This window comes from Carassius carassius, chromosome 25, assembly GCF_963082965.1.
Source record: "Carassius carassius chromosome 25, fCarCar2.1, whole genome shotgun sequence".
NCBI classification, from domain to species: Eukaryota; Metazoa; Chordata; class Actinopteri; order Cypriniformes; family Cyprinidae; genus Carassius; species Carassius carassius.
Genome location: NC_081779.1, coordinates 13,745,447 through 13,759,397, shown reverse-complemented (window position 1 = coordinate 13,759,397; position 13,951 = coordinate 13,745,447). Strand labels below are relative to the sequence as shown.

The 13,951-nt window shown below is 36.1% G+C and overlaps 1 protein-coding gene across 1 annotated transcript in view; it reads left to right on the top strand.

Moving 5' to 3' along the window:
- The window catches only part of LOC132104258 (potassium voltage-gated channel subfamily KQT member 4-like), a 34,910-nt gene that overhangs the window by 11,026 nt on the left and 9,933 nt on the right, over positions 1-13,951 (top strand). Inside the window, exons 2-9 of the mRNA XM_059509579.1 lie at positions 6,427-6,517; positions 8,551-8,677; positions 10,263-10,438; positions 10,647-10,772; positions 11,371-11,481; positions 11,570-11,665; positions 11,808-11,896; positions 12,774-12,899. Coding sequence (XP_059365562.1) covers positions 6,427-6,517; positions 8,551-8,677; positions 10,263-10,438; positions 10,647-10,772; positions 11,371-11,481; positions 11,570-11,665; positions 11,808-11,896; positions 12,774-12,899 — 942 coding nt within the window. The remainder of the gene's footprint in view (positions 1-6,426; positions 6,518-8,550; positions 8,678-10,262; positions 10,439-10,646; positions 10,773-11,370; positions 11,482-11,569; positions 11,666-11,807; positions 11,897-12,773; positions 12,900-13,951) is intronic.

The window sequence follows — 13,951 nt, the reverse complement described above, 5'->3', positions numbered from 1 at the left end:
TTAGAGTAATTAATAAATGCTCAGAAAAAAGGTGAAAATGTTTGGTTGTACCACAGAGCGTAGTTCTGCAATAAAAATTTTACATTTATAAATAATATATAATTCAGTTTTTTTTTTTTACATCATTGTCAGTCGTTAAGAGGTGTGATTTGTATGTTTTAAATCAAATTTAATTTAATATTTAAATCAAACCACTTCTCATGAGTGTAAAATAGAAGTCATTGTCTGACTCATTTTTTAATCTTTATAGTATTTCTGTAAAGACTCTTTTCATGTGTGAGCATGGCTGCAGGTGAGTCCAATTCAATTAAATAAAAGTAACTTAGAGTATATTTTTTACTTATCAATCATTGTTTGAATCTGAAAGCACCCATTTTGAAGTGTAATGAATATATGACGGAAATATACTGTGTGAGAGCTATTTATTTTGAACATTTTTAAATTCATTGTTGCACAATCATGTAACCTGTTCTGTCATGTGACTTCAGCTTGGCTTGACACACTATATTTATATGTAGTTTAGATCAGAGACTTACAATCTGATCAATAACTACAAAATAGAAAATGTGCAGGTGGATGCTGCTGAAATATTAGCATGTGGCTGTCCCAGCGCTGCAGTAATGACAGGGAGAAAAATAGGACATATTTAGAAACAAGTCTGCATTAAATCAAAGCTTCTTTGACAGAGCCGTGGGCTTCGTGCACCGGCTTCTCTTCACCTCATGTGTAAATAAAGGCATTATATTTTGCAAGGGTTTGGGCTTTTTGGAGTGACGTTAGCAGTGCATTGAGCGGTGAAATGTCAGCACATAAATACTGGAAATCTGGGCAATGAACTGTGCGCGTGAAGGAGTGCAAGTGTGCATTTGTGTGTGTGTGTGTGTGTGTGTGTGTCGAAAACACTGCTTCAAATCTTTTGCGACTGTGTAAGTTTGTGCATATTTGTGTGAATGTGGTGTTGGGAACATTTCAGTAAAAAAAATATATTTTCACAAAATAATTGCTTTTTTATTAATATTAATATTTAAAATGTTTTCTTATTAAATATTTAATTAATATATATTTTATGATGATTCTCTATTATTTTTTCTATATTTTTGAATATATGAATTTTCTAGTGTTATTTATTTTTGTATCTACTGTACAAGGAACAATAACACAAATAAATAGTGAAAGTTTCCAATATAAAAAATGTTTTAACAAAAATTTAATGTTTTAAGCAACCCTTCTGACATAAATGTGTGCGTAGTTACTTTATGTTCCATTCACATGGCAATAGCTTGTTTTCCGATATAAAATTGCAGATGTGGTAATATGGATGGTTAGAAGTTTTTGTGTGTGACATTCTGTTTGTTCAGGATATGGAGAGGATTCTCGAATTGTCTGCTCATGGTAACAGTATTGTCTGTAAATGTCAAGCCTCTCATCATCCTTCTGGCGTCCAATTAACATTTCTCACTCCTCTTCTGCTTTTCCACTCAGCAAGCTCAGCATTTATCCCACTCACAATACTGCGACTCAGTGGCCTGTGATTGTGCCCTTTCAAACTATAGCATGAATGAGAGTTTCTAGGTAGCTGAGTGTGTTCAGAAGGCCACAGGGTTTGTGCTTGTGTGCTGGTGAACGGATGTGAATATATAGTGAAGACACACTGATAGATGCCATTTGCAGTTGACACAACAGTATATCAGTGATCTGATTAAAATGAAGTAATTTATGATCTACCAGTTACATAAAGACTGAAGAAGAGATTGTCATAGATGAATTTGCACAAATAAAAACACTACAACAACATAAAAGTGTTTGAATGTCTCAGCAAAGAGGAATAACAACATTTTTCTGGTTTGTTCCTCACACGCAGGTATGGAGATCTGCCTTTGCCTCAGAATTAAAAAAATTCTGACTTTTTTCTCACAATTCTTTTTTAGTCAGAACTGCGAGATAAAAAAAGTCAGAATATAAACTCAGAACTGTGAGATAAAAGCACCTACCATATTTATTTTAGATTTTATTGTATTTACAGAATTGTTAATTCAGAGTTAATTCTGTCAGAGTTGCTAGGAATGGCGAGAAAAAAAGTCACAATTCTGTGTTTATATCTTGCAATTCTTTATTTCTTAGAATTGTAGGAAACAAAGCCCAAAGTGTGAGAGACAAAAAGTCACAATTATCTTTCTTTTTTTATGTTCTTTTGAAAAATACATTTTATTACAGAAACAGGCTTCCATAGAAAGCTGTCATATGCTCTTTAGTTCGTTCATGTGTTTCTTTGTCCTTTTTGGACTTGACCACAGTCACAATGAACTTATATTGTGTGGTAATGATTCCAATCAAAACTTACGTTTGTTTTCCTTTAAAATTTTAAAGTGTTGGAATGACATGAGTATGAGTAAATAAGGACAATTAATTAATTTTCGGTTGAACTATTGCTTTAAGCCAAGCAAAATATAAAACGGAACCAAACAACTTGAGCAATAACTAGCGTTTCCTTTCCAGATGAGGAGTGTGCTTTTAAACATATTTAAATGACCTCATAATAAAGTCATTCCACATGCAGGGCAGTTTTGCATGATTCAGTAGCTGGAGCCTTTGCTTTCTTCTGGGAAGTGTCTGTTCTGTATTTTCACTGATAGTATTTCTGTTTGTATGATAGGTATCAGTGTTAACCCTATTTAGCTTACATTAAGGATTTATGCTTTCCAGACCAGTTGCAGCTATGGAAGCGCTTTACTTCCAGCTCTTGTGTTGTCTGTTTCTGCTTCTTCTTTTTGGCATCTTTCACAACTGGGTACAGTATTAAACACTGACTTCCAATTACACTTTACAATTAAATGAATTATTATGAACTTACCAGGCAGTTCTCTAGACTGGGGATAACAGATTTGTGTAATGGATGGATTGTTTGGTTTTACACAGTGTTTCCTAGCAGAGCTTGTGTTGCCAAACCTGTGTCTTGTGTTTTATTTATGCTTCAGCAAGATGTTGCCCCTCATTAGAACAGGTGCATTTAGAATTTTCAATTCTTGAAATGTGAAGGCGGCCCTATAACCCACACGTTTTTGCAGTAATACCATTATTTTGATACCATTAATTTTTCATTTCACATTACCAGGTTAGCCAGAATGACTAAAATAGTCAAGGCGATTGTTGGTATTTCATCAGTATTTGCTTGAAGTCATCTTTTTTAACAGTGACTTGGACAGATGTTCAGGGTTTTTTCTTTTGTTCATGTTACCATACATATGTTATTGCACTATATAAAGCATTGTACAGTATCAAGGCATTCATCTTTTTTTGCTTCTTCAGCCTTTCTTTCCTTTTCTTATATTCCCCACAGACACCTCGCAGCGTTAACAATGTGGTTGTGTGTACTGGACAAATTTGCAGGCTGTCACAATTCAAGGCTCGTGGATATATATAGAGCTTTCCACTGCTGCCACCTTTGTCCTCTGCTTAGAGGTACAATCTTATTCTCTTCTTCCTCTGATTTGATATATTATTTGTTTAGCTTTTTAACCCATCTACATATTATTCTATATACATATTGTCATTAAGATATCATAGGTGAATCACATGACACCTTCCACTTTTTCTATTTCCAAACATTTATCCTTCTTCCTCCCTTAGCAGAGCTTAATGTTTATCTCTCTTTGTGTGTAACTGATACGTGGTCCATCAGCCTGCCGTGATTGAATTAGGGTCAGAGACTCTGGCGTTATGTGCAGATGTTTTGTGGTGTACAGTCTACAGAGTCCAGCTCAGTAATGTGTAAAGCCCTCACTATTCATCATCCCCTCTGTTTACCCACATGGCCCATATCTATGTCCTCATGCTTTCATCTCACCCTGGCTTTTATAGCATATTAACAGTCCAAGTGATGAATTTAGCCTAAGATTTAGTCTAATGAGAGCCACAGCAGGGTCCATTGCAGCATACTTCACGTGTCATGCTGCATTATTGCATTTTCATTTCATTTTTGATGAAATCCGAGAGCTTTTTGACCCTGGATTAGCACAACTGAAACGTTCAAGGCCCAGAAAGGTAGTAAGGACATTGTTAAAAAAATCCATGTGACATCAGTGGTTCAACCGTAATTTTATAAAGCTACGAGAATACTTTTTGTGCGCAAAGAAAACCAAAATAATGACTTCATTCAACAATTTCTTCTCTTCCTTGTTGCATTCACAATAGTGCCACAACGTTTACAAGAAAATGCTTTTTCAGTCTTTCCATACTTCAGAATTTCATGTTTAGTTAAATGTGTATTTGCAGTTTTGTAATAACCTGTGAAATTTAACAGAAATTTCTGAGTAAAACGTATTTCACTTCTTTTTTTCTCTCTTTTGTTTTTCAGTGTAAAATTCAACCAGGACTAATTGTCAGTACAGACATTCCATCAGAGAATGGTATTGAAATGATTTACAGTAAATCATGTGCTTACCAGGAAATGCAAACAAACGTGGCACTGTATTGTTTTCACCTCATTTCTGCTGATTGGAGGATTTGATTTCGGCTTTTGGCTGATTGACTTTGGGCTTGGAGGTTTGGTTTAAAACTTGCTTCTCAGCTGAAATGCTAGCCGCACATGATCTTTGCATGCTCTAATGTATCTATTTTTTACTGCGTTCATCGTTTTTTGATGGAAACCTATTGGGGGCAGCTAAGCAGTTTCTTGGCATTTTCTTCCTCAGATTATGCAGTCAGATTGTTGATGATTCAGGACTGGGAAACTGGGCTTTGGCTTTAAGTGCCAGTCTGTTGTTTTATGAGAGATCATTTACCTACAGTACATTAGTTTGGCAGTAATGAGTTACACTCAGCAAAAACAGTTCAGGGAAGAAGTGTTTTCAAAAATATTATTTATGCATTATTATTTATTAGAGCCATCAATATCTTAATCTAGCCAATATATATATATATATATACTCAGAAAGATACTAATGTCTAAATAAAAAATATTTTTTTTACTTAAAATATTTTGTTTACTTAAAGTCATAGTTCTTTTCTTGCACTCTGAACTGCAAACAGCCAAAATTCAGCCTTTCAGAAATTGTTTTAACTTAAAACTTTGGAAAATGCCTCCAGAAACCAAGTCCATTACATTAGCACTTATATCCTTGTATTAGTTCCCACTCACCCATGATTTGAAAAATAGATTTGTTTTCAGCAGCTTTTTTCCATTCAACACAGGAAGGCATGGATTACAGGTTGCCAATTTGAGTCATTCTTTGGGATGGTACACATGGTAAACTTTAGAAAGTGTATTATTATCTTTGGACTTTAAGTGTTTACACCCTCTTCTGATGTCAGCTGATGATCATCTAACAGTACTGTATTTTGTTCAAGACGTTGACTGGCTGTCTACCTATCTTTATCTTTTTCCTCTTTTCTAAGTGAATCAGTATACAGCCACCAATTAAGATGCCAGTCTTGTAACAGTTTGTGAGTTTGTGCTATTAGCATTTTACCATTTCTATCAGTAAAAATTGTAATTGTAGATTGTAAAAAAAAAAGGCAGTTGTATTTCAAATCTCCTTATGGGCTTCATTAAGCAACAAGGTCCTATTGTTGTGACTGTTTGAATCATCTTGCATTACCTCATAACCAAGACGCTGTTGCTCCTAACCATCACTTTACACCCAAGAGCACAGCTGAACAATTTCATTCTGTCCTCGTGCAGTTAGATTGCAAAACTGAGAAGTAAGGCAGCGGGTATGAGTGAGCAGTAACACAGGGACGTGTGAGCGAGTGAGCCAGATGTGTCGGGTTTGGTGTGTTCCCCAGCAGCAGCTGCTTGCATGGAGCTGATCGCACGCCAAGAACTGCTCTGAGAACCATGGGGCAAATCCAGCTTTTATTTTGCAACGTTTCAGCTGGGAGCACCTGGAGCCATCCGGGAGCACCAGATCTTGTAAAAGGCCCCTTTTCTCAAAGAGTCTGAGTTCTCCTGAGAAATGGCAGGAAGTGGGGCAGTAATCTCTGCTTTTATCCACTCCATTTTGAGTGGGCATACTGGGCTTTCCGAGCAGGGTCTGTGACAGCAGTGATTAAGAGCATCTGTGTGTATGAGCTGAGTGCCAGCTTGGATTATTGGGTGTCAGTGCCATGGCGAGTTTCTCCGTCCACCAGAGGCAATATTCATCAGTACGTGTAGAACACATGTTTGTTTTTGAGTTTTTGGTCAGTCATTGCTGTTTTGCTGTGATATTTGTGTTTTTGTTTGTTGATTTATTTATTTGCAATTTTTACTGAGGTATCGAGGTATAGATTTAAGAATAATAATCAAATAATCATTGTTAAATCTGCATTAATTTAACTGTGTTTTACATGATAAACTATTACTTGATAAAACAAATTCAGCAGACCCTAATTTTGTATTGTATTTTGATCTGTTAGTCTGTTTGTGTGTGTCTGTTTGTGTTTCAGTTTTCTCCTAGTGTTCAGCTGTCTGGTGCTTTCTGTTTTCTCCACCATTCCAGACCATCATAAATTTGCCAACGAGGCACTCTTCATCCTGGTAAGGGGTTAAAATGACACAAACTATACCTTAAACAGGAAAATTATATCATAACAATGCTTCTTGATTAATGGCACCACAAGAACAAAACCCTTCACTAGCAGCTTCCCGACATCAAATTTAAGCCCGTTTCAAGTTTTTAAGACTTCCACAAAAACATCTGACACTGGCAAAACATCTACTATAATCAGATATTAGCAGTTTATATGCTGAGTAGTTTTTCAGAATGCACAGCTACTTTCGAATGGCCATTAGTGGAGAAAAGAGCTTTTTTAATACCTAAATGATTTAATTCCAACATCTACCAGCAGGACCAGATGCAGCCACTTTGCAAGTTTATTTATTAAATATTTTGGCTAATTTGATAATGCTATCAGCTACCAATAACAGTGTAGTACTCTCAGATCCATTTAACATATTTTACTCTATTTAAATAATGAAATGAACTGAAAAGTGCATAGTTCACCCACAGACAAAATGTGTCTTTATTTACTCACCCTCATGTCGTTCCAAATCTTTCTCCTGTATGATGAATTTCTTTCGTTTGTGCTGATCACAAAATAAGATTTTTTTGGAAGAATGTGGGTAACCAAACAGTTGACTCTAGTAATTCCATTTTATGGAAGAAAAAAAAAGTACTGTGGAATACTGTTTCTTGTTTTTCTTAATTATTGATTGATTCAACCTCATCCCTCATCGCCAGACGGCTTTGAGTCTGACACAGTATACATTTCAGTATCCACAGTATGCATATCTATTGAATTGCATTTAAATGAATCCACTAACTTTCTCTTACCTGTAGAGCAAATGGTCTGACTTCCTTCCTGTGTTTTACATCCAAAAATGTAGTTTAAGAAAATTCAAAGTTGGCTGCCACAGATTGTCTGATCTGAGTACCTTCACTAAACAGCATCCACATTGTCTGTGCCATCTCTAAATACATTCATAATAGCACATCATCTAAATAATTAATCGCACAGGACTTTCACTGTGGCTGTTAGTCCATCCAATCACAGTCTATATATCTTTTTTGAGGTGTTTTTGGAGGTGTGTCTTTAAAAAAGATGAACTGGGTCTTTTTTTCTGTTTGCCAGCATTATATATCAAATGTGCCGTGTATGCAAGCCTGTTTTGCTGTCTATTGTGTTACTAAGAAGTATCTTATTAGTCCAGCTGGTATTGTTCTGTAATCCTTTGTAAGCATAAAGTTCTACATATGCAGTAGAAAGTTTTGTGACTTCAAAATATTATTAATTCATTATAAGGCTTTTTGCTAAAGCATGATCTGTGTGCCGTCCATCTGAAGGGATTGCGAACTTTATTTAGTATGATAAACTATTATCAGTGTTCTGTGTACCGGTTCATTATAACACATGCGGGGGCATTTGCACACAATTAGAAAATTATTAGGCCTTATTTTCATTACCGTTTTAGCAGCATCTCAGGCCGGATTCATTTCTCATCTGATTGGCACACGGTAAGCATTCTTGTACTGTCTCATGTCTCCCTGTGGCTGCGTTAAGTGTGCATTTTGTTTTCCGCTGGGATCTTTGCTCTGGGAAATGGCAGTGTAAGCACACATGAGGATTCAGGTGTTGTCGAGTATGCAAGAAGTAGCCGAATCCATCCAATAATCTTAGCTGCAATTCTATAATCACTTTCAGTATGAAGTGCTTTCTCTCATACACTGACTTTCTCTCCCAATTTTTTTCCATTTAATGGTCTCCTTCAGGAAAGGGTTATGTTGTTTATCATGCAAGTTCTGGTATTGAATGTACACTCAGTCTGTAATGTGTTTGTTCACATGGAGAACGCGGGTGCCACTTCAAGATCTATAATCAATACAAGCATTTAGTGAAGGCCAGGAAGAAAATGATTTAGCGTAAATGAAGACTTAATGAATAATCTCCAAATTTATTTATTTTTTATTTTTTTTAGGAACTGGTATTTGACTAGTCTAGTGCATTAGTCATTACTGTCAGGTAGGCATTATTGAGAGGAATGATTTTGATTTCATGTTGTTTGACTTGCAGGAGTTTGTGATGATCGTGGTTTTTGGGCTGGAGTACTTTGTGAGGATCTGGGCAGCCGGATGCTGCTGCCGGTACAGGGGATGGCAGGGTCGACTACGGTTCGCCCGAAAGCCCTTCTGTGTCATAGGTAAAAAAGACTGAGTCTGAGATCAAAAGCACCATGTCTGTTTAAAGTGAATGGAAACAAAAGTTGTTTGTATTAATATCTTTGGCAGAAAAAAACATTTACAATTTTAGTTTGTCCAATCAGGTTTCTTCTAAATATTCTGTTATCATCTACCCACAGTCATCTTTATGGAGACATAAGAAATTTATTTGTATTTTTTTTTTTACTCAGGAACACAAAAGGAATTATTATTTAAAGGTCAAAGCTTTATATATACATATACAGTACAGACCAAAAGTTTGGACACACCTTCTCATTCAAAGAGTTTTCCTTATTTTCATGACTATGAAAATTGTAGATTCACACTTAAGGCATGAATTAACACATGTGGAATTATATATGGAATCATATGCATAACAAAAAAGTGTGAAACAAATGAAAATATGTCATATTCTAGGTTCTTCAAAGTAGCCACCTTTTGCTTTGATTACTGCTTTGCACACTCTTGGCATTCTCTTGATGAGCTTCAAGAGGTAGTCACCTGAAATGGTCTTCCAACAGTCTTGAAGGAGTTCCCCGAGAGATGCTTAGCACTTGTTGGCTCTTTTGCCTTCTGTCTGCGGTCCAGCTCACCCCTAAACCATCTCGATTGGGTTCAGGTCCGGTGACTGTGGAGGCCAGGTCATCTGGCGCAGCACCCCATCACTCTCCTTCTTGGTCAAATAGCCCTTGATGCCTTCAGTGTGACTCTACAATTTTCATAGTCATGAAAATAAAGAAAACTCTTTGAATGAGAAGGTGTGTCCAAACTTTTGGTCTGTACTGTATATATATATATACATACATAACAAACTTACACTACTGTTCAAAAGTTTAGGGTAGGTAAGATTTTATCATATATGTTGAAAAAAGTCTTTCATGCTAACTAAAGTACAGTAAAACTGTAGAAATATTTATTTAAATATTTTGTAATGTAATTTACTCCAGTGATGACAAAGCTGAATTTTCAGCAATCATTGCTCCAGTCTTCAGTTGACACATGATCCTTCAAAAATCATTCTGATATAATGATCTGGTGCTCAAGAAACATTTCTGTTTACTATCAATGTTAACAACAACTGAGCTGCTTAATATTTTTGTGGAAACTGTAGTATTTTTTTTCAGGATACTTTGATAATTCAAAAAGAACATCATTTTTATAAAGCAGAAATCTTTTGTAACATTGTAAATGACTTAACTATCACTTTTGATCAATTTAATGCATCCTTGCTGAATAAAAGGTAATTTCTTTAAAGGAAGAAATATATTAGTGACCCCACACTTTTGAACAGTAGTGTGTATAGATATCAGTACAATAGGTTGAGATTTCAGCCCATTGCGCAATAAACATAAATGACATCAATAGATGTCTTACAAAAATAAATAGCAGTTGATTTATTTATTTCAATTGGTGCCCTCTCAAAACCTGATTGTGTTTGCCCAATATTAGTGGAATAAGTCGATTTTTTTTATATTTCTTTAAATATATGCATTTAAATATCCTATTTTCTTTGTTTCTTTCCTTCTGTTTTCTGTTCTTGTCATCTATGTTTTTCTCATTTTGCAGACTTCATTGTCTTGGTGGCATCACTGGCAGTGATAGCAGCGGGCACACAGGGAAATATCTTCGCCACATCTGCTCTGCGCAGCATGCGGTTTCTGCAGATCTTGCGCATGGTGCGCATGGACCGCCGGGGAGGAACCTGGAAGCTACTGGGCTCTGTGGTCTACGCTCACAGCAAGGTATTGCTTCAGTGTTTTGACACTTTAACATTTGTTTAAACCATGTTTTTAACTTTTTAAAACTTATACATATATAATACAATCTATGTTTTCCATACATTTAACTGATTTGCTTATTTAAATTGTTTTCCAATTAAGTGTTTTAAAATCTTCTGGAATACTCTTTTCATAGCTTCCCATTGTCCCTAAACTTTCCTTTCTCTCTCAGGAGCTGATCACAGCCTGGTACATTGGCTTCCTGGTGCTGATCTTTGCCTCGTTCTTGGTCTATTTGGCTGAGAAGGAGGATAACCAAGAATTTTCCACTTATGCTGACTCCCTCTGGTGGGGAACAGTAAGTATTGCCTTGCTGTTCTTTCAGTCGGTTCCCTGTCTCAGAATAGCTTTGTGGGAATTGATGTTACAGCTATTTATTTTTATTTTTAACTGGGATTATAATTCTGCCTCCAGTAGACTGATTGCTAAATAATAACCTGAATCTGCTGAGTTGGAAAGATTTTTAAAAGGATCATGCCTACGTTTTTAATTATTATTATTTTTTGTTATTATTTTCATAAATGGAAATTGCATGTAATTTTAGTGTTTGTCGTTGTTGTTTCAGTTTTTAGAATTTTTATGTTTAATCCAGGCAGGTTGTAAAGGATTTATTACTTATTATTATTTTGATTCATTTTGGGTTTATTTCAGATGATGAAAATATTTTCATTTAGTTTTCATTTTAGTTTTTCATTACTGCCACTGCCTTGAGCTGTAACCCTTTTTTAAACAAATGAGCAATTTAATTGTGTTTTTGTTGTTGATTTTGATGATGATTTTCCTGACCTTGCCATGCATTTCACTGAGCAGACTGGTTAACCATAAACATGTTTTGTGATTTAAAAATTAGGTAGGAAAAGCATGTTGTTATTTACTCCTCCACTGTTTTTACTCAGATCACCCTCACTACGATCGGATACGGAGACAAGACACCACGCACCTGGCAAGGTCGGCTTTTAGCGGCTTGTTTTGCCCTGCTAGGAGTATCTTTCTTTGCCCTGCCAGCTGTAAGTACAGCCATAGATTTTAAGGCCAGTGATATTTCTTTTTGTCACTGATCCCAAATCATCTAATGGTCTCTTACCATTCTGTTAGGGCATCCTGGGCTCAGGTTTTGCTCTCAAAGTGCAGGAGCAGCACCGGCAGAAACACTTTGAGAAGAGAAGGACACCCGCTGCCAACCTCATACAGGTAACTGTTTAGTCAGCATCACATCTGCTGCAAATAAAATCATAATTTCTCTTTCCACGCTCAAATATGTGTACAGTATGTTGTGTACATGTACGTCTGTGTGTGTCATCTTGTGCCACGCTGTGTCGTGTTGTCTCCGCAGGCTGCATGGCGTCTCTACTCTACAGATGCTCAGCACTCATATCTCACAGCCACCTGGTATTTCTATGACAGTATGCTGCCGTCCTTCAGGTAAGAATGAGCTGTGAGATGCTTATCTGTGCCGTGCAAGTTGATCTGGCCTTGTGTGTAACTGATATGACTGACAGGTGGCTTTGCCATTTTGAGGTCATGATTTCAAAATGAAGGGGTTCAAAATATCCCAAATAGCATTAGTCAAACTGAGCTATAATAGAGTTTCTGAGAAAACAATATTTTATTTGTGGTAAACACACATTCAGTTAATCCTCCCTGTAGATGCACAGTGTTATTATAAAATCCCTTTCACTTTAATTAAAAGTGGTACTTTGACCCTGAAATCATGGTTTAATTGATAGTTTTGCAGTTCCTTTTATCGTTTTGATTTATTCATCTGCAACATTAATTTTTGCATGTACTGAAAGCAAGACATGTTTTCATGAGTTATATGAGATTTCATTTTTGTCCCAGTTAATGTGGGATGAAGAATGTGGAGAAATAGAAATTGTAACCAGCATTTTATACTTTCTCTGAAAACTCAAAAAAATATTTTGTTTTAAGGATTTATACATATTTATAGACATAACACTAATTGAACAATAGGAAGTAATTTTACGGTGTATAAAGATCCTATGTTTTTTTTTTTAGAATATATTTCTATTTTTCGCTTAATATTATTCATCCCACATGCATTCTTCTCTGGCTGAATTAATCTGACTAATTATCATTCATTTAAAATGACAGGGACGTTTGTATTTCTGTTGAACCCAGATGTTTTATAAATTAAGTTGTCCCTGTCTTTTTAAAGGTATTTTGATGGTTCATTTGCCATTTTGTTTTTAGTTTTTAGTTTGTTAGGTTTCTATTTTGTTTTGGTTTGTTTTGTTTCTTTATCATGTTTTATTATTTTTTATTTTTGCTTGTGGGTCAGAGAACTGACATTACTGTTCAGTCACCTCCAACGGCAGCGTAGCACCAAGAAGGTTCTTCACAACTCCTACCACACCCTGCTGTCGGGGCTCCGGCCGTATAGCTCCCCCTACCTGTCTGGGGACAGGTACGACACTGTCCAGTTTAACTCTCTTCCTAGAGGACACTAACTCTTCCCTGCAATTTACAGTAATACAGTTACATTCACATACTAGCATACTGTAGAGTAGTAAAGTCTCAGGTTATTACTTAAAGCAATTCATCAATATGCAGGTTGTTTACAGGAAGTTCAACACCTGACACTCCAGTAAGCTGTAGTTAATGCAGCTGCAGTTGTGTTACTTGTTTGTGTTTTCTGCATGCCTTTCTGTGTTCGCTTGTCTTGTTTTTTTGTGCTGATACTAATACACATCTATACCGGGACATTGAAAGATTTATCAGATATGTGATGAAGTTTTATTCTTTGATACAGTATATGGTAGATAGATTTGAATTGTTTGTGTTTTTGGTAAAAAGTTGCCGTTAAGTTGTTATATATAATTGAAAATATCCATAATTGATTGCATATCTGATGCTGGTCTTTGATACAATGGCCTTTGTGTATGTGTGTGTGTGTGTGTGTGTGTGTGTGTGTGTGTGTGTGTGTGTGTGTGTGTGTTAATGCCTGAACACATTTGTGTGAGAGCATTATTTCTTTACCCTTTGACCTTTCAGTGTGTCTCACACAACACATCTTCATACCCCTTCGTTCAACCTCTCCATTCTCCTCCTCTCCTTCTCATCTCTCTGCCATCACTCCATCCATTCACATTTTCAGGAGGACAGACACTCCATGCAGGTTTGTGGTAGACTGTATTTTGCCCAATGGGAAGTGTCGTTGACCATGCTGTGTTTACCGTTTGAGCTGCTTTTTGTTTTGAGTGATGATGTTAAAATTGAACTTAGTCTTAGATGCAACAATGCTCCGGCTGCATTCAGATGCATTGAAATCTAATTGAATAACCTCACATGCCAGTATCTGCATGCCGCTCCATCCCTGCCTGCCTCACCTTAAAATTCCTAATTCCTTAAAATTACCTTTCACCCCTATAAATTCCAAATGTTGTACACCTTTCAAATGATCCTGGGTCATTTCAGTAAAAAAAAAAAAAAAAGTGCTGAAAGGCTGCATGTGCTGAT